Source organism: Micrasema longulum, unplaced genomic scaffold (assembly GCF_059751315.1).
Source record: "Micrasema longulum isolate JH-2025_06_02 unplaced genomic scaffold, ASM5975131v1 h1tg000639l, whole genome shotgun sequence".
Classification (NCBI taxonomy): Eukaryota; Metazoa; Arthropoda; class Insecta; order Trichoptera; family Brachycentridae; genus Micrasema; species Micrasema longulum.
Genome location: NW_028277835.1, coordinates 1,037,379 through 1,060,626, shown reverse-complemented (window position 1 = coordinate 1,060,626; position 23,248 = coordinate 1,037,379). Strand labels below are relative to the sequence as shown.

Below are 23,248 nucleotides of genomic sequence, written 5' to 3'. Positions count from 1 at the left end.
ACTGTTTTTGCGGGAATTCAAAATTACAAATTGTAAGTATTTTTTAGGCTTCTGATAATTATAAATAAAATAAAAATATTTGACAGTATTTCATGGACATTTATTATTTTTTGAATGTAATTTAAAAAATCGTGATATTTCCTTATTCCGGGCATAACTGCGCAGTCGGAAGGCTGTGAGTGGGGTTGTCACAATTTATTAGAAGTTATTAATGAATGAACATCAAACCTATCTAGGATCGGTACATTAAAACAACAAATTTATTTTATCAAATTAAACAAAAATTGGTACTGATCGTTTAAAAGTCAATTTTTTAGGGAAGCATCAGTTCATCCAATCTATGGACCGACCGCGCATGGTAAATGCCTATATATTGTGTCAATATTTTAGTAATTTGCATTAACGTGACATTAAAATATATTCTCAAATTGTCAATGGATACTTTAGAAATATTGAACGTTTGACATATTTTTATTTCATCTACAACGCTGCTAAATAAAATCTATTCGAATTATTTAGGCGTGGCGTGGGCTATACTAACGCCATCTCTTTTTTTCAGTCCATACTATTATCCGGTCAAACTAACAACTTCACTTATGGTAATAAATCAAATTACACCTACAATAATATTACGAAAGAAAATCTGGTCTAAAAATAATGAAAAAACATATCGTTTTGTGAGTGTAAAAGAATACATATAATGTTATGCTAAAACGAAATTCCGGATAGTAATAATTATTATTGTATTATGAAGGCAAGGGGTTGCTAGTTGCTAGCATACCTAATTTAATACCTACATCCCGTTACGTTCGCTGAACATTATTTCTCTCGTGGCTATAAAATGATATGGATAAAGAATATATGCATCATGATCGAACACCATGTTAGGTAATTAATAAATTATTCATCTCAATATCAGCAAATCCATGAATTATTTATTTCAAGCTTGAAATAATTACCTGTACTCTGACATTTTATTTATGTGGAATGAAAGAAGCTCTCCAGATTTAAAAAATTAGCCTCATCATAGAGTTTGATGGCAAACAAATTATTTTACACATTATAGAGAAATAAATAATGTAAAAACCTCATTTCAACTAACCTTTCAGCAAATTTCATGTTACGAGTATTATGGATATAAATATTTTTTATATTCGTATTTAATTCCGTTGTGTTTATAAGTATTTATTTGAATTTTTCGTTTCGGAAAAATACAACAATGACGATATAAGTAATATGAAAATATGTATGTGAATTAAAATTTCACGTTATTATTTTAAGGGAAATATAAAATGCATAATCGAGATTATTGGTGTACTATTTTTCAACATCGAAGATTTGTTTAAAAATACCGTAAAGTGCAAATTACTGCATAAAACAAAAATTAGACATTTAATTTCGTTAAACCTATTACTTATGTAAAAAAAATATTTATAAAAAATACACAATTATGTATGTTTTTAGTACCTTCGCCTCGATGTAAGTTCGATTCCCGAAAGGTTGACATGAAATATTAATTTAAAAATGTGTTTTTACACTGCAATATTTTATAGTCCCTAGATTAGCACATAATGCGTAAGACTGATAGTCTTGCCTTCGTGTGACTAATGACAAGTACCAATGCAGTGACATTCGAATGCAAATAAGTCAGTGAAAATGATGATTTTAGCTTTAGTTTTTTTTTTATCACTTTGGGCAATAAAATTAAGATACTTTCAGGAAGCACATGACACATGAGGTCTTATCGCGTTTAAAATACACTACAGTGTACACACATGTGTCTCTCTATCTATAAATGACATCCAAGCAACGAGTAGCAGACAAATGTATCATTTTTTACACAAATAAATACATGGACTGAGTAACAAGTACCAACTATGGATGTCTGCTAGTTTAATATCGGTAAACCTATCGAGAAGGTAGTGAGTACTCTTCCTCAGTACTTTAACTGCAGAGGGACAGCGAGCACGCATCTTTGATCGAGGTCTTTGGCTCGCTAAAAGACACCAAAATTAATTTATGGACGATACAAGTGACAGTGAAAATGAAGGTAAGCCGTTTTAAATAAATTAAAAGATGCACGCCAAAGTTTATTATTTTGACTACATGGCGTCATGGAGTCGGAGGTTGTTTGGGAATGTTGTAGGTAATTTGTTATTATTTTAATGTACTGAAGATAATACATTTTAGTCTTTGACCGGTCCTTCGTCTTACTCATGTACTTGGTATGAAGTTACACCTACGCATAGCGGTAGAATAAGGATGGTATTCTCATCCTTGTTCTACCACTATGCTTAACCTTAACTTTCTACCAGGCTTATAAATAAGGCCTTCAAATTTCCTGAAAGCTCTAGAATTATTTCATTGATATTTGATTATTATTTAACAGACCGGCAATGTCTGTTAAATAATAATCATAAAATGCAGCTTTAATTCATGGGCCGTGATTACAAACTCTATCTTTATCGATACGTGTGAGAGATGATATAAAGTAAAATCGATATCTATGAACGAAAATGTGTATATTTATATGAAAGTTTAAAGTATCTTCGTCGGTAACCTGAGCCGCGATTATGAACGGCTATCTTTATCGGTATATACTAAGACGGTATTCACTAATATAATATTTATGTACGAAAGTGTGTATATTTATATGAAAGTTTAAAGTATCTTCGTCGGTAACCTGAGCCGCGATTATGAACGGCTATCTTTATCGGTATATACTACGACGGTATTAACTTATATAATATTTATGTATCAAAGTGTGTATATTTCTATGAAAATTTCAAGTATCTTCGTCTGTAACCGGTAATTAAAAATTTTTAGAAAGAAAAATGTAAACATATTCTATTTTCATTCAGAAAACTTAATTTTACTTTGTAAATTTAAGTTTTCTGAATGACTTCCCATAAGAATACGTACCTACCCTGTAATTGAACACGTTTAGAAAAAAAATGTGTGCGTATTCTATTTTTCAAACAGAAAACTTAATTTTACTGTGTGGATAAAATTGAAGAAAAATGTTAACTTTCCATTGTAAAACCAACCCTGAACTCTATATTATGCTAGTATAAATCTTTCCCCTAAAGTAAGTCTATTAAAAATAAGTGCATATCTACTGCCTGCAATATAATATCTTGTTATACATCACAAACAAAAACAAAATAAACAGTCACACCATTTCCCCGTGAAAGTAGGTAAGAGAGGATAGAACGCCATATCACTCTGCCGTTACATTTAGATCTCGCTTCCTTTACATACATACATATTCTCATGCGTGCGCGCTGATTCCGATTTTTGATACGTCCATCTCCAAGTATTTCTTGTATTTGATCATGTAATTTTTTGAATATTTAAAAAAATTATTATATAACTCGCTAAGAATTTTTTGAAAAAAAAAACTGAATAAAAAAAGATGTTTAAAAAAAACATGTACCAATAAAAAATATTGTTTTCATAATCACCACTGTTAAAGTTGTTTTTTTATTTGTAATGCTTGTTCGATTTAAGTTACGTAAATAAAAGATCTCTGTATAAAAGTAAGATTTTTTCGAAGAATCAATTGCGTTCTAATGATTTATTAAAATGTTTCAATTTTGTGGGGCATTTTCAACGAGCTGTAAATAACTTAATTTTGTAAAATGGGTAAAAGTGATAGAGCGGGTCGCGAACCTCAAACTTTTGATCCGTGAGTCTACGACACTAGCCAACGAACCAAAACAACCTACAAAAATTGCCGTTTTTCCGAAATCTTTGGGCCTACCCTTTTTAAAGGGTGTCTGAAAATTAAAAATGGCATCCAGTAAACACCCTTGTCGAACATCAACGAATCGGTTGCCACAGATACCTCCTAAAGTATGAAACCTAGCAACACAGCGGTATTGACATAACAATAATACAATAATTTATACCTGCATAAAATTTATGAGTACCGACCGGTATAATAAATTTGTATCGAATTCCAATCTTATATTTACCCTGATTTTTTTTTACTCAGTAAGAACTATGGTTTATGAACGTATAATTTATATTTACTATGTTTAATTGTAAATATAGCTTTTGTAAGATTTCCTACCTGATAACTACTGATAACGAAGTGTTATACGAAGTAGCAGTGAGACATTATTATATTTAATTAGCATATCAACTCATTTTCAAATGTATTTTGGAGTCGTGTCTAGTTAACCTTAAATACAGATTTAATATTTTATCAGATTTATATTATTATTACTATAACTACATATTCAACATAAATATGATCATTGACCGGTACTCATAAATGGCTTATTTAATAATAATATAAATCCGCTAAAATGACTAAGTGAGTAGAGTAAAAAAAATTGTACTCATTAGTAGCAAGAAATATATATTATAGTTTTTAAACCCCGCGAAAACAGTTCATTGCATTTGCTACGCCTCTAATGCGTCACAATTCGGTTAGATTTTTACAATTATTCGATTTTTAAAAAAGACCTGAAAATGTCTAGTTCAAAAATCGTTTTTTCATCGTTCTTCTTCCCTGAACCACGTTAGCACCCTTTTATATATAGTATTGATAAAACTTCAGACTTCTTTTTGAATTCTGCTCTTCTAATAATGATTAATAGTGTAGTTTTTTAGATTATGTATTTAACTCATTTTAGAAAAAAGTGTTAGATACGTCCTTCTTTCTAATATGTAAAACGTAACGATTATTTGTAATTGTTTTGCATGCCCGAACAAAAAGTTTCAGCACTGAAAAAAAATGGCAAAAGATTTGGGTCTGGCCGTGTCGGTCGGGCTACAACTGAGCGCTTCACTCCCGGACGCTATCCCACTACTGCCCCCCACGGGGACTTTTGGCTGCTGGGTTTCCCCCCTGGCCCGGTGCGCCCCTCCTTAGCCAACCTGGCCGACCAGGGCTCCCCCCGGGCGGCCATATTGATGGCAGGCTTAGTGCGGACGTCCGGTCAACGCGGGCAACTCAGCCGTAGGACCCCCGACCTCAGACCATCCTCCTCACCCGACCTCCGAGTAGCCGGATTACAGAAGACGCCACGCTTCCAGTCGGAGAGAGCGACAAAAACGTTGTATATATTGGATGCGTATCGATCGAATCTTGCACATGGTTTTTTTTTTATATCTTTTTTATTTTTTTTATTTATAAAATGCAAAAAATAATAACAAAAAAATTAATCCCAACGTGAAGAAATAAGACTAAAACATTATTAAATTGATTTTTGTAAACCTAGTTTCTAAAATATTTTTTAATATGAGAAACAGAACAATCATGAAATATAATATCCATTTTCACGAAGCTAGTGCGTCAAAAGAATTTGATTTATGTTTATTTTACTAGAAGTCTCCGTATAACCGATTTCGTTTATTTATTATATAAATAAATATTCTCAACATTGAATAAGTCTCAGGGCAGAGAAATTGTATACCTAATTTAATTGCGTTTTTTTTTTAAATTCCTTATAATATTATTACTAAAGCATGTACGTACAGTGGTGCCTCACACAACGAACTTAATTCGTTCCAGGAGCAAGTTCGTTATGCGAAAAGTTCGTTATGTGAAACGCGTTTTCCCATAACAATACATGTTAAAAAAAATAATTCGTTCTGTAGCATAAAATATGGTAAGATGACATAAAAAAAAGATAAATTTTTTGTTATTATTTTTATTTAGATACATCTAAAAACATAATGAAAAAAACACACATTTTTTAATTTTAAGAAATAATCGAATCTTGCACATCTTCATCCATTTTCCGCTTTTTGGCCGATGGTGCAGTGAAAAACCTGTCCAAAGTCGTTTGTTTCTCTCTTTTCTTCAACATCTGCCGGAAATAACGGACAAGAGTATCGGAGTACAGGTCGTTGATCCTGTTTGCTTAAGCGGAATCCGGATAGTGGGCATTGGTAAACTCCTGAACTGCTTTCCATTTGACCAGGATGTTCTTGATGTCAGCAGTTGGAATTGGTTGATTGTTTGATTGTTGCTCCTCGTTATCAGATGACGCTTCCCTTTGAGCATTGTCCTGTTGTTAGGCCAGAAGTGTTTGGAGCTCTTCAGTTGTCAGCTCTTCTTTGTGTTCCTCAATAAGCTCCTCTACATCCTCTTCAACGATTGCTGCGACACGTGCGTAAGTTAAGCGTACTGCTCAGTGACTAACGACTGCCTGCGCGGAAGGATGCAATAAATCGGCAGTGATCGTGTGAAGTGGGCGACTTCGTTGTGTGAAGCGAAGTTCGTTGTGTGAAGCGAAGTTCGTTGTATGAATCGTGAAATGAACGAAAAGGAAGTTCGTTGTGTGCAGCGTTCGCTGTGCGAGGCGTTCGTTATGCGAGGCACCACTGTATATTATTATCTTGTAAGATATACCAAGCGTTTTGCGAACAAGGTTATTCTAAACGAAAACATGAAACTAATTATTCATAGATGGCGCTTTTATCAATTTTTATTGAAAAATGCTATTTTTACATTTATTTTTAGTGAAAATTTTACAAAACTTGGTTTCATGTTATTTTTTTTTTAATAGGAACATACAATATGTAGTTGGTGCCAGGCGCATAAATTTTATTATCCATCCCTAGGAGCGACAACGGCGATATATAATAGCCAATAATAATGCCCCTGCCGGCGCATGCGCAGAACTGTAATCTCTGGTACTACGACTGGTGAACGACAACTTCGTGGTGTGGAAAGAAAACGCGTACTTTTTGTTATTCCTCGTCCATTTTAAAAAAAACAAACATTGGAGTAACTACACTACTATAAATACATGGGTTCTGGAAATTGACGTAGTATTATAAATAGACACGTTATTTTCTTACTAAATGCGTCTCAGGTTTATCAAATTTGATATTGCTTACCCTCAACAATTAAAAAAAAAGATGTAGCAAACCATGATAATTGTATACATACATGCAAAATTTTAGGTACGAATTGAAATGTCATATTTTACGCGCTTGTAACGTGTTTATATAGTTACACCTACATCCTACGCGAGCTGCAAAAATTCTGATAAAATGTCTATAGCGGTAATATAGCACATCAAAAAATGTGTATTTTATATTTGATAAATAATATACAACAAACGGCACTAGCGGCTAATAGTTTCAGTAAAAATATTTTCTAATTTAACGCAAACATTTGAATAACACAAAAATGCATTTTAAAAAACATGATTACAAAAAAACTGGAACTCGCGCAGACTCGAACCCAAGAGCAGTGAACAAAGATCCATCCGCCCGGTATCTCATATAAGTACTAGCTTGATTATACTATACTACCCCTACGGGAAAACGGCATGATGGTTTGTTTGTTTGTTTTGTTATTGAAATTAGCTTTATGAGATGCGGACTATCTATACAATTTTGAGCGCCATTAGACAAAAACAAATTATTGTAAAATAATAACGATGAATTTTTTTAAACTTTATTCCTACAATACTGAAATAAAACAAAATTATTAGCATTCATAATAGATTTCAGCGTGGCCATTTTGATTAACGATTTATTTTTCCATATTAATTAAACGATATAAAAATGCCTTTATTATTTTACACATCATAATTAAACAATATTACAAACGCTAGTACACCGTGTTCTTATTTATACAAAACAATTTTTTATTTTTTTTGCTATTGTTTTTTTGTGTATTTTAAGTATTGATTATTTTTTTAATACAGTTTTTGCTTAGTATCTTTTTATTTCATTATCTTACAATGTTCTTCTCTACTCGTATACTGCTTTGTATTTATTGCAACAATTAGGACCAATTTCTTTTTTTTATTAACATATATCGTTTTAGAAACATACTCTCTAACTATAATATATTATGTATTCTAATGTACCAAATGCTACTTTTGATTCCTTTCCTATCTGGTCGTTTCTGTGAATTAAATAATTTTAAAAAACACTGGTTCATTTAAAGAAAAAAAAAATTTCAATACTAATAGTTAAAAGGAAACTTTAAAATTACCATACATTTCATTCTAAAGACACCACATTGAAAATTAGAGATGCACCGAATACAGGTTTTTTAAACCGAACCAAATACGAACATTATTTGGTTTCACGCTTACAGAACCGAACATACGGCCGAATTATTCGGTTCATTATACGTGTGGTTTATAGCGCTGAACAAGTTTGAACAGATTCGATAGACGCTAGGCGAAATGTTAAATATTTCAAACCTTAAATAAATGTTGATTATCTGATTTTACTTTCCTTTATTATTAGTATTTACAAGCTTAAGTCCTGGGTCCTTTTCACACATGCCACGAAAATCCACCCGGCCCGGTAACTTTACCGCGTATATCCAACAAACGTATACAAAATGTGTCACCTTTTCACAAGTGCTGTAAAAATCTAAACGACCCGGTATGCCGGACAAAAATCTGACAAATTATTTTGTGGTGTGCATAATCGCAAACGATGTTAATTTTTTATTATCCATATTAATACAAGACTGATGTATTTGGTTCTGGACTTGATAGTTATAAAACGAGTCTGATTTCTTTTTTTCTCTCGAAATAATATTCTTAAACTTTTATTTATATTTAAAAATCCTTTTTTTGTTTTTTTCATATCTATGTATTTATTTCGTTAATATTTTTGGTTGCTTATGCGTATTTATCTACTTGTTACTATTGTTATAGTTATGCAATTTTATATTATTTTTTTTTTCATATTTATGTTCAATATATTATGTTAAAGGCAATTTATGCCGTTTATGTAAAAATAAATAAATAAATAAAAACGAATTGTTCAAATAACCGAATTAGATTATTCCCGTAATCGACTTTTTATTTATGGATAATGCGTTGTTTTTTTACGCAATATCAACAAAATACTTATGAAGTATGAAGAATGGAAAAAAATTATTAGTTAAAAATATGAAGATAATACGTATGTAAGACTCGGTACAAATTGGAGAGCGATGGGAGTGCACGCTACCGAATGGCTGATCCCTGAGCCAACTGGGTAGACATGATCATAGTAATTTGATTTTACCATTAAAACGCTGGATTAGCGCTTTTGATAAAGTCACACATTTCCGCTTGCATGCGGTCCCATTCGCTGTCCTAGTGTGTCCACCATAAGTAGTTTTATATTCAGTATTTCAACCGAATATTATGGCGAATACCGAACATATAAAACTAAGCAGAATATGCCGAATACGAATAATTACCGAATATCGGCACATCTGGTTGAAAATATTGACGATTGTCCAATAATCTTACCGTATGAAGATTTTTGGTAAAGAATTTAATATGTTAATGTTACCTATTTTTAGAACAACAGTAACGATAAATGTTTTGTTAAAAAGTATCCGTCCCGATTAATATTTTTTAATTCATCAGTGAATGAAGGTAGGCTCGTGATTCCGTTGATGCATAATGTTTATATAGAGAACGCATTAGGTTTGTTGTTATTATTATATTAAATAAGACAACATCCGTGTTCATGTTTTGTAAATAATTAAACTAATTACCTCATCAAAAAAAATGCTAATCAGACAAATTTTTATATTTTTGAATATTTGCTACCCATGCATTTAAAGAATGAAATTTTTATTTTGTTTAACAATTTATCTTTAGTCAAGTATTACAAATTACTTTTTTTTTTAAAAGTCTTTATTCAATAAAATACACGTGTTATTACATTACTAATACATTATTAGAATAAACACATGAAGTATTTTAAACACATTTGTCCGGATAAACTATTAAATAAAAAACATTTTAGAAGAGGTAATATGGAAGTCTAGGCATCTACAGGGCTTATGACCTGGCATTGGCTAGTTTAAGTGGCCACTTTATACACTGTGTAATATACACCATTCTGCCCATATTTGAACATCTACATTCCTTCAATTATTTCATCTGTTGATGTTTATGAAATTGAAGATCTGAAACCTATATTATGGATTTGGCCAGAGACAAATTTAGTAATCATAGTGTGAATAGAGGAACTAAAAACTTTAATTTGTGTAGCTGGCTTACTACGGATCTTAACCGTCTGCATTTTTTTATAACATGTATATTCCACTTAAAAATCAATCAATAATTATACCTAAATAAACTTATTCGTCCACAATGTCTAATTTATCACATGAGCAAATTCTATCAAAGCGAGAGTTATGAAGGCATTCGAAATTATAAGATTTTACAATAGGTAACATATTTATTTTGGCGTGTGGTGGCCTAACATGTATTGTTTGTCTTTTTTGGTATTTATTAAAAGGCCTGCATTATGGCACCAAATTTGTAACATATTAGTCCTTCTGCAACATTTCAGTACATTTACTAAAAACGCTATCCGACACATTTAGAGCAGTATCGTCTTCATATTATACAAAGTGTTTAATATGTGGGAAAATATGCTTAATTAATGAAACATACATTATATACAATATGGGTCCTAATATAGATCCCCGGGGAACACCTGCTTTGATATTTTTATTACTGCTTTGAGCACTATCAATACTTGTAGACATTGTTCTGTAAGTTATATCGTTTTTAAAGATGTCAAATAATGGTCCTCTTATATACGGAAATTGGATTGAAAACGATAAAGTTTGAATGTGAACATAATACATATATGTATAAATGAACTACAGGGATACGAGAAATACATATCACAAAAATATATTTATCACCATTAAACAAAATAAGTAGTTTGGCATACCTTTAGTGTGAATTAGAAGTAAAATGAGGAAAAAAAATGTTTTTTTAAATTATTTTAGAGGCAATGTTTGATTATGTCCAAATGCTTACAGACTGGCTGGATTTCCTCCCTAGGGAGTTGCCGTTGAAATAAATTTAAATATTTTAGAGGCACTTAGAAAAAAACATTTTACGGTGTACATTTTTCTTAGTAATATTTATATAAATTTTGATATGAACCTCAAACAAAAAGACGTCAAATTTATTTCCAGCATTTAGTTACTTATTTTATACGTATATATTAATATGGAATTAGCAGACCCGGCAGACGTTGTCCTGCCCGAATATTAGTTTGCCGCTAATAGCTGGTTGAAAAAACGTTTTTTCGTAAATAAGGACAAACGATATTGATTTTGGACTTTTTAGAGATATTTATAAATTCGTAATAAAGGTTAGTTTTTCATTTAATCTCTTCATGTGATTGGCTAAGAGGTCTCGTTGTGCTTACATCAAAATTGTGCTAAAGTCCAGGGAGAAAATACGGGAATACGTATTATTAATGAAGTCAGACTGCGTTTTACCCCGAGCCCTTTAAAATTATGACACTCAACTCATGCCCAACGCTAATTTAGTCAATCTTTAACCGCCAGCGAGGTTTTGACGTAACCTTGACATTTAATTCGAAACCAAAAGAAATGAAAATGAAAATGACAGATTGTGTCGCGAAAGCGTGCAAAAACTGTACGCTTAAAAGGACTTTATTTAAGTAATTTAAAATACTTAATTGATAAGTAGATACCTAGGTACGTGTTTATGAATGAATTCCAAAACTAAACATTTTTAATATTCCCGAACGTTGGCTTGCCTGCTATAAGCTAGTTCAGCAAACGTTATTGCGTAAATAAGGACACACGTTATTTATTTTTGCCTTTTTTGAGCTATTTATTTATTCGTAACAAGGGTTAGTTTTTCGCTTTATCTCTTCATGAGATTGGCTAAGAGGCCTCGTCATGCTCAAATCAAAATCGTGCAAAAATCACTACTGAAAAGAAAAATTATATACTGATTGTGTAGTAAAAGCGTGCGAAAACTGTCTGGATAAAAGTAGAAAGACTTTTCATTGATAAGTAGGTACCTAGCACCTAGGTACTTGTTTATGTTTGAATTCCAAAACATAAAATAATTGATTTTCAAATATAGTATTATTTCCGCAAATGTTAAACTTTGCTTTACTTACAAACAGTGGTGCATTTCGTGTATGAATCCGTTTTTCAAATCAAAAGTCAGATAAATTTTTAAGGCTTTACTAAAAATCCATTAAAATTAAGAAATTGATCAATTCAGTATCCATTAAAAATAACTGTTTTTTGAAAACGTTAAAATTTAAACTTTTTTAATATCCAAAAAAACAACACCCTACGAATTGTTCAATATTTGCATTTCAGTCGAATGCAACCCTAGAAAATCTATGAAAAACACATATGCTTCTAACCTTGAGTCTTCTAACTATTTTTCCACTTAACATGTTATTATTATTTTATTTTTTTTGTCTTAAAATAGTACAAACATAATATATGAATGTCCTTATATTAACTCATAAATGAATGTTCTAATCTAATTATTATTAAAACATTTACTAATTATTAAAATTTCTAAACAATATACGTACACTTAAAAAGAAAACTTCGATAAAGCTAACACGAATAAGATTACTTTTTAAAAACTAACTTATCTGATAAACACATGTTTTTTAACTGACATTTGATATAAACACATTGGATATAAAATAATTATACTGGTAAATTTTTCTTAAGCACGGTAAAAACTAGAGCATCAAGTTGTACTGCGAAATTTCTTGAAAATGCATGAATTTTTTTTATTTATTTAATATAAACGAAATACTTTGAACGACGTAACTAGTTCTTCCAAATCAACCAATTATAGAGTGTTTGTGCTAGATTTCTGGTTTACAAAAAGCCAACGTATCAATCAGCAGAATTGATCAAAGAGAACTTGTGAAGTCACACGAGGAGTAATTTCAAAATTACGAAACTCTAAAAAATCATAGCGCCGATAATACGACACGTATGTATACACAAATAAAAATACATAAAAAACCACTGAACGTCCTCATACTGGTATACCAATTACGGTGTGTTTTGATTTTTTGTTAGATAAAAATATTATCAGTCTTATCCCAGTCCACGGACTGTGAAATATCACCCTTTTGAATTAATGAAAAATGTTGATCTGATCCAGAATCGAACTCGGGATCAAATGCGTACTCATAATTCAAACACGCAAGCCACGAACATTTTTATTGACAGTAGACAGTCCAATGAACTACTAGACCACAGTGCGGAGTATTTTTTTATGAGTAAAGGAAAATTATCAATTTTCTTTGAATGAGGAACCATGCGGTGTAAATTCCTTCTACCTGTCCGTACCTGCCACATGCAAACACCAAGCAAAATAATGCGACAGAATATAAAGGTAAAACTATGCATAGCTTGGCGTAAAATACACTAACATGGCTACCATACTATTTTAATTCAACGTGGCTCCTCAAGCTGTTAACACCATCAGAATAATTTAGTGAAATATTTTTTAATCAAACTTATCGTTTACAGTTTGTTTTGATTACCCTGGTTATTTGATTAATTACTGTGGAAATAATAATACAATGTTGATAGTTCGTGCGCAACCACAAACTGGTTAATCTTGGTCAATTAAAGATGTGTCGGGTTTTAGTGCTGGTTGTGTGTTGTGCGATAGAAAAATATTCGTTTTAATATTGAAATCTCCAATGAATAAAATAAGCAATATGGAAGGCGATCCCGTGAAAGATAATAAAGGTGAGATTCTGACTTATAGTCCTTAAAATGTAACATGAAATAAATGACAGTTGTCAGAAAAAGTGACGACATAACTTTGTAGTAACTTCATAGGAGTTATTTATATTGACACACGAAAAATCATTTGTATCTGGCGTGTTAATTTATTCTTGTAAGTCAATGCTTAAAACATAAATCATCATTAACATATAAAATCAACTTTAAAACTAAAAGAAAACTAAAATAAACTTAATTATAACCGACGTTCTTACAAGGTTACATCATTTTGCAAAAATGTTAGAGATTGGACAAATTAATCAATGTAATTGATCGAATAAAAAAATAATTCATTCGATGTTGTTCATGAAAAAAGTATAAATGTCTAATTTTTTGGTGAATAATTGAGTTAAACACACTATAATAGGCTTGTTTTTGCGTTTTTTTATATCAATTTTCGGAAACAGAGTTTCATGATTGCATGACATAACTGATAAAATCGATTTGATCAGTGATCAGTAATTTCCCATCACTAATGAAATTAGTTTGACTGCTGTCATTCTAATCAAGCTATATTTTAAGGACCATAGTGTGAGTTTTTAAAAATACTTGTTGTAAATCATTGAAAATAAGCAGTAAAGCGTATTAAATCGGGGATTTAGGATCATTTAGGTAGCTACAAAATTCATATTTTAGGATAAGCTACTTTCAGTGATGCCATAATCATATTTCGGGGTTGAGGATCACAAGGATATAGCAACCAAAATATGGTTTTGTGATAAACGCAAATATATATTTTGATTTTATCGGCATTACTGAAACTGAGTTTACCTTACATTATTATATTTGAAGTTATCCCCCTGTGATTCTACGCCCCCGAAATGTTTTTGTACAACAATATTTTGAGTACATTCAAATGTTTGTAGCCATTTTTAATTTATTTTAAGACTTGATATACATACGCAGTTTACATACATAAACATATGCATAAGGGCGGCCACATTACCTTAAAGCGATTTCTACCTAACTACCTAAACCATTCAATTTCAGAAAATCAGTGGTATACTAACAAAATTTAAATATATCGTAATATTTTAATTATAAAACAAAACATTAACGTATATTTATATTTTTTGGGAAATAAAAATTGACTAAATATCTACACTATACGATGAAGATAGGAAAGGGTAAAGAGGGAAAGATAGAGGGAGGAGAAACTAAAAGCTCAAATATTCAGGAGTGACATTTTATACATTAATTGAATGTAAATAAAGGGTCGTCTCTGACATTAGTGGGTAGTTGATTCCATAATCGTGCAGCTGCTATTGTGAAAAAGGAGGCAAAAAAACTAAAGCTTTGAACGGGTATTGAAAGAGTTATCTCGTTACTAGAGCAAAAAGATAGCCGATGCTATGATTTAGGTTGGAAGAGCTCTCTCAGATGAACATGCAGTTATTTAGATTGAAATTTATTGGAGCAGGAGAGAAAACATCTTTGAAAAGGAAATATGGAAGTCTTGGGTTTTACAGAGCTTAAGACCTGTCGCTGCCTGATGCAAGCGACCACTTTACACACTGTGTAACGTTGATGTTGATTAAACCAACGGCTCTAAAAATGTATTTTTTACAACAATTGAAAAATGTTTTCAGGCGATGTCTAATAGGTGAAATAATTCGGTCAAATATTTCTCATCTACATCAAAAAAGATTTAAAAAAAACAAAGTTAAACTTAACTAAGGAATGTTATAGTCATTTTTATTATAATTATTAACTGTGGAGTTTTATCAAGGAATATCCACAAAAAACAAACAGTTATAATTTCATAAAATATAAGTTATGAAGTAAGAATGGGAAGTATTGTAAATGTATCGAACGTTTTCTTTCTCATAGTGTACAATGACCTCAACAGATTACCAGAAAATTTTAATAGAGGCAGTTAATTATTTACAAGTATTTTTTCCAAAATGATGTCGAGTAGGCGTCGGCGCGGGGCGGCGTGACGTCGGCGTCCGTCGGCGTTAGCCTGGTTTAAACTCCGCCACTTGCTTAATTAATTCATTGAATAGCGAAATGTATGTATCAAATTCTTTTCTCGGCCTATAATTAATGGACTTGGGAATTGGGTTACATATTATACAGAACATCACTGCGGAGTGATTATGAATAATTCATTATTTTTTCATTCAAATGCCCTGTGGGGGAATGATTGGTCTGTTGAAAAGCCTGCCGAGAGAGGTGGATCTTTTCCATGCTGGGATTACCAGCTTTAGACTCTTTTCCTCAACTATGTATCATAATATGTATAAGTGACTTATTCGTCTTTGTTTACTATAAATAATAAATGTTATAATAAAAATTGTATCAAAAATATTGATGGAAAATATACCATTATTAAGTAGAAAATGAAACATTAATGCAAATTAGAAAACATACCGATAATACTAAAAATTGAAGCCTAAATATGACTTGCTCTTCAAAGAATTCAGAGTACTGAATATTATTCAACAGTATATATTGAGAACGGTAGTGGTTACACACATAAAGAGAGACATTTACCCAAGCGTCAACCACAACCATAACACAAGATACTCTAATAGGGATCTGATACTAAGTGAAGGGGTCAACACTGTTCTGGCATCGAGACAACACTATAACGTAGGCAAAAAGGTCCATAACCTTTTGCCAGAATCGTGGAAAGACGGGAGTGTTGTCAAGTTACGGAAGGTGTTGACCTCGCTCTTTCATGACATTGGTCGTAGGGAGTCAGAAAAGTTGATGCATGCCACGGATTGGAGAACCTTACTGGATGTCAAAAATAAAATATAAAAAATAAAGAATAATTTAAAAAATATATATTTATAGATGACAACCATGAAGTTTCGCATAAATAAATTGTCTATGTTTTTATGAATGTATGTATGTGTATGCGCATGCGTGTATGTACGTGTGTGTGTATGTACATATGTATATATGTGTATATTTATATATACATGTGTGTATATATGTGTATGTCTGTATGTATATGAATCAAAATGTGTATCCGAATAAGTATATATTGTGTTTGTCTGTGCTCTATATTAATTTGTTAAGTATTATAATATATTAAAATGTAATTGCCTAGCTTGGAACGGGGTATGTACCCTTGTTAGCTGGGCAAAGTGAATATGGAATTGTATTTTGATAATAAGTGTGAATAAATAAATAAATAAATAAATAAAAATATAAATTACAAAATTTTCCATTAATCATCAAAAAAAATAACCATAAATATGAATTAGAAAATGTACCGATAATAATAAAAATTTAAGCACATATATAAATCAGAAAATATACCATTTATAATAAAAATAAAAAATGTAAATGCTAATAATAAATAATTAAAACAAACATAAATTAAAAAACATAAAAAGTAAAAATAATATATAAATAAAAATAATAATGAGATATTTGACAATTAAAAGCAACACATCTTTTAGTCATAAAAATAATTTACAGGATATGAAAAGGTCTACTCCTTATCCACTTGCTCGCCATTTTCTTATAAACATTATAACTGACGGACGCTTTTATGCCAGGGTCCAACATATTAAAAACTTTATGGCCCAATTCTGCAAAATGCCTCTGAAAAAAGGCATTTCAACTTTGAGGTTTTCTTGTTTTAATATTCTGTTGTGTTCTAATTTTAACAGAAGACCAGAAATTTGTAAGAACTTCCCTAACATAAATTTGTCTGAGAGTAAGTAAATTTGTTGTTTCAAATAGAGTATGAGAGGAGTAGGTGGTTGGCAGTTTTAGCATTATTTTCAATATTGTTTTTTGGAGAATGGCCAATGGATTTAAAATTGCCTCCAAACCACCACCCCATCCAATTACTCCATATGACGCAACCGATTGGAACAGTGCATAATATACCGATTTATTTACTCCGTAATCTAAAACACCTCTTAATGAGTAGAATACATGTATCAGTTTTCGGTGGTTTTTGGTTTAATATATAATTTATGCACATTGTAATTGGCAGTAGTGCTGTATTGTACATTTAAATAAGTAAAATAATAAACATTATGGTGACCTTAAGCATTACCCAAAACATTTCATTGGATTGAATTGACCAAACCGTATTTGATTTTTTAACAGTTTTATGCATCATTTGACGTATAATCATCAGTGTGACCAGATATGAAGCAAAGTGTCGTCGCAGTAAAAATAAACGTTCCCAAATTAACCAATCTCTAGAGGGTAGAGAAGATTCAGAATACCACCCCTGGCCAAAACGCCCGATTACAATGGAAAATTACAGCATATAACACCGGGGTTGGGAATTATCTTTAACTGTTGTGATTTCACCGGGAATCAAATCCGGAACCCTTCATATATAAGGGTAGTGTCTTAACCATTACACCACGGGGACTGCACTCATTAACCGGTGTCTTACTAAAATATTACGTAGTTTTATTTAATACAGAATTAAAGCATAATGTTTCATTTTTATTGTGCGTTTTGTAAAATAAAAAATAAAGATGTACATATATACCTTGTTTTTAAAACGGTGAATATTTTGTTAATGATCTCTGTTTATTAAGTTAGTTTTCTTTGTTTATTCTCTAATGTAAAAACATTTCAAAAAAGTATATTGTTTAGTGTCCTCGGCACGGGCAACCCCAGTGAGGACACATTATTTTTATTATTATTTATAGTTTGTAAGAGAAAAATTTGAATAAATAAAATAAAAAATAAATAGAAGTTACACAACTCACCTGCTCGGAACAACGCAATAATAATTTGTAAATTATAAAGTATAGCACCAAATAAACAATTACAAAGTACACATTGTATAAAAAATGTTATTTGTATGAAATGTTGAGAAGCGGTTTCAAATATATTCAGTTAGTTCAATTAAAACGCCATGGGGACTTTATATGTTATTTTTCTATAAGAAGTATTAATCAAAGATTCTCTTTTAGCCGAGACGAAACCTACCAACGCAACAGATGACGTTGTGCAAGATTGCATGGGACCAATCGGGAAGTTCCAGTATCTCATCATAGTGCTGATATTTACGAGCAAGATGTCCACCTGCTTCCAGCCACTCGGCATCGTATTCTTGGCACCACCAGTCCAGTATTTGTGCATGGACAATGCTGTAAATGGCACTCTCGGAATACCCAATGCTTGCCCGTGCCACCTTCCTCAGTACAACACCAGCGTGTTTAAGGAAACCATCATAATGACTTGGGATCTCATCTGCGACAAGGAATGGCTGGTCAGCTTTAATCAAACTATCTTTATGCTGGGACTTCTAGTAGGAAGTATTGTGTTTGGATCTCTTTCAGATAGGTGAGATATTTTTTTATTGGTTTTGTTATGTAGCTTTTTTGTATGTGTGTAGGTGTGCATACATCTAAAATAGTTTTTTAATTATTTTTAATTAAAATATTTAGATAATACAATTCAAAATTATCAAAATCGGGATTAGAAATAATCCGTTTAATTAGAACCTGAATCACTTAAAAATTATTTACTATTAATAAGATCATGAAAATTTATTATGATTCCTGGGTCAAAACTTTTTTGGAACAGTTGATAAAATAAATTGAATAGTCTTTTTTTTATTTTCCTATAAAACGAGATGACAATTCATAAAAAAGAGATTCTTAAGGCAGTTTTTTTCCTAAGCCACAATATTGGAAACTATTTTTTTTCACTTAGGCCACTTATGCACCAACTCTCGGAACTTAAAACATAATAATACTGAATTACATAAAAAAATACAAAAAAGTCGTACCGTTTTATTTGAATAAAAGTAAAGGTTAATGTAGAACCACGGGGAAAAATAATCATATTTGTCTCTCTTTATAAATTTATAATCTATATTAGGTAGTTTCATTTCAAATATGGGATGGTTTTTATTTGAAAATGTTTGTTTACAGGTTTGGCAGAAAATTATCAATGTTATCAGCCGCTGCTCTAGAAGTAGGAGCAGGTGTTTTGGCAAGTATGGTCGACAACTACTGGCTGTTCTTAGCTCTTCGATTTTTAGTGGGATCTTCTATCGGAGGAATCATGATAGTCGGTTTCGTACTTCTGATAGAACTGACCGGAAAAAAGTACAGGGAACTTGTTTCCTGTTTACTTCAACTACCGTTCAACTTTGGCTACTTGTTGATGCCTCTTCTAGGATACTACATCAGGACTTGGGAAATGATACAGTTGGCGTATTCCGTTCCTCCAGTAACGTTAATTTTTTTACACTGGTTACTACCGGAGACCCCGCGATGGCTCTTAGCTACTGGAAAAACTGATCAAGCTATCAAAGTTCTTGAACGGGCCGCAAAAATGTAAGAAAACCTTTTTTTCCATTATAAACAAAGATTAACAATAAAATAATGTGACCTCACCGGGGTTACCCGTGCCGAGGACACTTAACAATTTACTTTTTTTGAAATATTTTCAAATGTGAGAATAAACAAAGAATACTCAATATACAGAGATACTTAACAAAATGTTCAAAAAGTTTTAAACACTACGCATTTAAGTTTATATTTAATTTATGTCCACCTATATTATTTATATTATAAAACGTTATATAAAATAACAAAAACATAACCTAAACTATACATTTGTGGAGCAGTTTATTAAATATTGGTTTGGGCGAATGAGACAGTCCATTTTACTTCTACCCAGCTCCACTACCTATTTTTTATAGCCTTTTTAAACATCAAATTGGTTTAAATAAATAATGTATTTTTTCTTGTTAATGGGGATGAAGTATTTTTGTTAATAACGAAAAAAATGTTTAGCTAGTAGATCAACCGAAAAGTTCGCGAGATGATTGGAACGAATGATTCATGAAAATAATTTTAAAACTTTATGACAAACATTAAATTCAGTTTCATATCATTGGGAAAAAATGTGGAGATTAAAAGGTTAAAGATGATAAATTAATCAGTGCGATGAGTTTGTTTGAAATATCTTATATCTCTTATTGGAAAACAATTGTATCTGTCAGTCTGACAGTCTGTAATAATTAATTTTCCAGCTAACCAAATTAGTACGTATGAAGGGATACACTTACTTTTGTTTTATTTTAACAGGAATAATCTCCCGACTGAAGGAATAAGGGATAAAATATACCATTATCAGGAAACTAAAACAACTGATGACGTCAAAAAGGCTACCATGTTGGATCTTTTCCGTACGAGGAATTTAAGAAAAAACGTCATCTGTATGTCAATTAATTGGATTATATGTGCGTTTGGTTTCTTCGGTTTGTCTCAGTACATTGGGCAGCTCAGTGGAAATATATTTGTGAACATCACGATTTCAGCTCTACTGACTTTTCTAGGAACTATTTTCGCATACGTAGGATTGAACTTGATGGGACGAAGAACCGCTATGCTAGGTATGCACATAGCGACATCGTTCTGTCTTTTGATCATAGCTGTGATTCCACAAGAATATGCCATAGTAAGAGTAGTTTTAGCTTGTATAGGAAATTTAGGAATGTTTATACTAATTTCTGTAATCTATTTATATTGCTCTGAATTATTTCCGACTGTTGTGAGAAATGCGGCTGTTGGTGTTGCATCCATGTTGTCGAGAATCGGGTCTATGATAGCTCCGTTCATAGTGTCCTTCAATTCCACAATACCGTGGTTACCACCAGTTATTTTCGGGATGGCTCCGCTATTTGCCGCCATGGTTTGTCTACTTTTGCCGGAAACAAAAGGATGCGAGTTGCCCAATACGCTTTCCGAAGGTGAAGCCTTCGGACTGGTAAAAAAGAAAAAGCCAAAAGACGATGTACAAAAGGAAGAAAAAGAAACTGTGATAAACAAAACATAAGTAATTTTAAACGTATTTGCGGCGTCACTTGTGGTATAATATAATTTAGCACAAATATTGACGAAAAAACAATGTGTATTTAGGGTGAGTATTTATAAGTGCTGATTGATTTAATGTCAATCCATATCACTGCGATTTTGCTTAGAACTCGGTATTCTTTGATAAAGTTTATGACTCAAAAATCGTGTAACGCAATATCGAGATTAAAGAAACAGGGTATATTATATAAAATGTTGTACAGTTACAATAAAATAATTGTAATATTCAATATAGTATGCGCAACCGAGATTTATTATGTAAAATTGAGATTCGATCAAAACGTACAACTTTAACAAAATATTTTTAACGTAATTTTTTACTGACTTTAAGATCTCGTATTATATTACCTACAAATAAACCAATATAATTATTATCTCAGTCAGAGGCCTATCGGGCCCATCTGTCGTACCTGTAGCACATGAATAATAATGCAAAAGGTTCAGATTATTGTAAGATTTATTTCAGTACAAACTTAGCTGCTTATATAGGGAAAGTTTCTATCCCAGTAATTTAATTTCCGTTGGTTTAAACTGTAAGAATGGAGAGTCAAATTAACTTTCAAATCGAAAGGTTTAGTAATTGAATTCAATGTTTCTAATGTGTTGGAATTTATTACTTATTACCCTATGTTTCACGTGTGCGATCTAAGACCGACACGGCATTCAGTGTAATAATAATTATTATTTTTCAAATCTATCTCTCATTTTAATTGCTCCAAAAAATAAATAAATTGTGAAGCCTAAAGCTGGATATTTCTAGGTACCCGATATCTCAATCAACCCAGGCCCGTAGGGCCGATAAAACAAAGCCCGGAGGGTCAATTACATGAGACCCGTAGGGCCGAGTTTTCTAGCATGTAACAGTCTGCGATAGACGACTGCTGCCTACTAGTATTACTAGTAATATTTACTAATATCTACTTCTGTGCTTCTGATCTAGCGGGTATACCCGTGTTATGTTTGAAGCTTGTGGTTTGAGACTTAACTGGATTTTTTAGTACAATATAACTTAATACAAAGATTTATGTATAAAATTAGGTTAAGCAATCGGACGATTGGATGCTACGATATTTGATTTTATAATTATTTCCTAGGCTATACAAAATCTATTTAAATAGATATTAATACACCTACTTGTAATTGTGCTATTAAAGTCAGCAAACCTTTGTTTTAATCGTTTATTTTTAAGTGTTCGTTGCAAAGACACATAACGTATTATTTTTATCGAGTTTTATTAACAAAATGACTATACTTTCTTATATTTCCTATATCTTTTTTTAAATATCAAAACATGATTTTTCATTAAAATAATTTTTAAAAACTCATTGTCAAACGCATTTTCATAAAATTAAATATACAAAAAAGATGCATGTAGACTTATTAAAGCTACTTATTTATTGATTTAAAACACTTATTTTTCTCTTATAGATAATTAGTAGTATATCCATTTCGGTTTAACATTATCATATTTTATTCCTTTTTTACACTTGCAATAATATACACTATACACACATGTCCATCCCCTCACAACCAAACGATTAAACGTATTTGCAAACACAAAGAAACCGATTTAAGTATATTTCATGTATTTCTGTAGATATCTGTCGTTGATTTTGTTCTCTGTGTATTTTGTTTGTTATATTTATTTAAAAAGATTGCCCAGAACTGTTAACTTTAATAAACTTTCGTATTCCACATAGACCAACAAGACTAATTTTTTTGTTTTACAGTCATCATCATGGTACTAATTATTCGTTGAATTCTCAAATTATTTGAATGCAGCGACTTTCAAATCAATATGAACTCTTTTTTTCCATGAAATATTTTGTTGCCCTTATTATAATGAATATTTTTATGTTTTTAAAAAATGATTTTT

The 23,248-nt window shown here is 31.4% G+C and overlaps 1 protein-coding gene and 1 non-coding gene across 3 annotated transcripts; one reads left to right on the top strand and one right to left on the bottom strand.

Annotated features, from left to right (window-relative positions):
• Nucleotides 1–1,838: 1,838 nt before the first annotated feature.
• On the top strand, nucleotides 1,839–22,103 carry LOC148279954 (organic cation transporter-like protein). 2 transcript variants are annotated; one of them, XM_088229145.1, is made up of 4 exons: nucleotides 1,839–2,050; nucleotides 18,454–18,826; nucleotides 19,420–19,827; nucleotides 20,584–22,103. In XM_088229145.1, exons 1-4 carry the CDS (start codon nucleotides 2,020–2,022, stop codon nucleotides 21,332–21,334), a joined length of 1,563 nt encoding a protein of 520 aa, XP_088085271.1. In that variant the 5' UTR covers nucleotides 1,839–2,019; the 3' UTR covers nucleotides 21,335–22,103. The 2 variants fall into 2 exon arrangements, with proteins under 2 accessions (XP_088085271.1, XP_088085270.1); XM_088229144.1 differs by lacking the exon at nucleotides 1,839–2,050 and adding an exon at nucleotides 13,362–13,513.
• LOC148279955 (signal recognition particle RNA) lies at nucleotides 4,751–5,047 on the bottom strand. Its single transcript, XR_015822743.1, has one exon.
• Nucleotides 22,104–23,248: the final 1,145 nt, after the last annotated feature.

What these genes read in the sequence shown, in the direction of transcription:
- LOC148279954 (XM_088229144.1), top strand. Translation starts at nt 13,465, where the DNA reads ATGAATAAAATAAGCAATATGGAAGGCGATCCCGTGAAAGATAATAAA. An exon ending in TTTGGATCTCTTTCAGATAG is followed by an intron (nt 18,827 to 19,419) that starts GTGAGATATTTT and finishes GTTTGTTTACAG; the next exon opens with GTTTGGCAGAAAATTATCAA. An exon ending in CTTGAACGGGCCGCAAAAAT is followed by an intron (nt 19,828 to 20,583) that starts GTAAGAAAACCT and finishes TTATTTTAACAG; the next exon opens with GAATAATCTCCCGACTGAAG.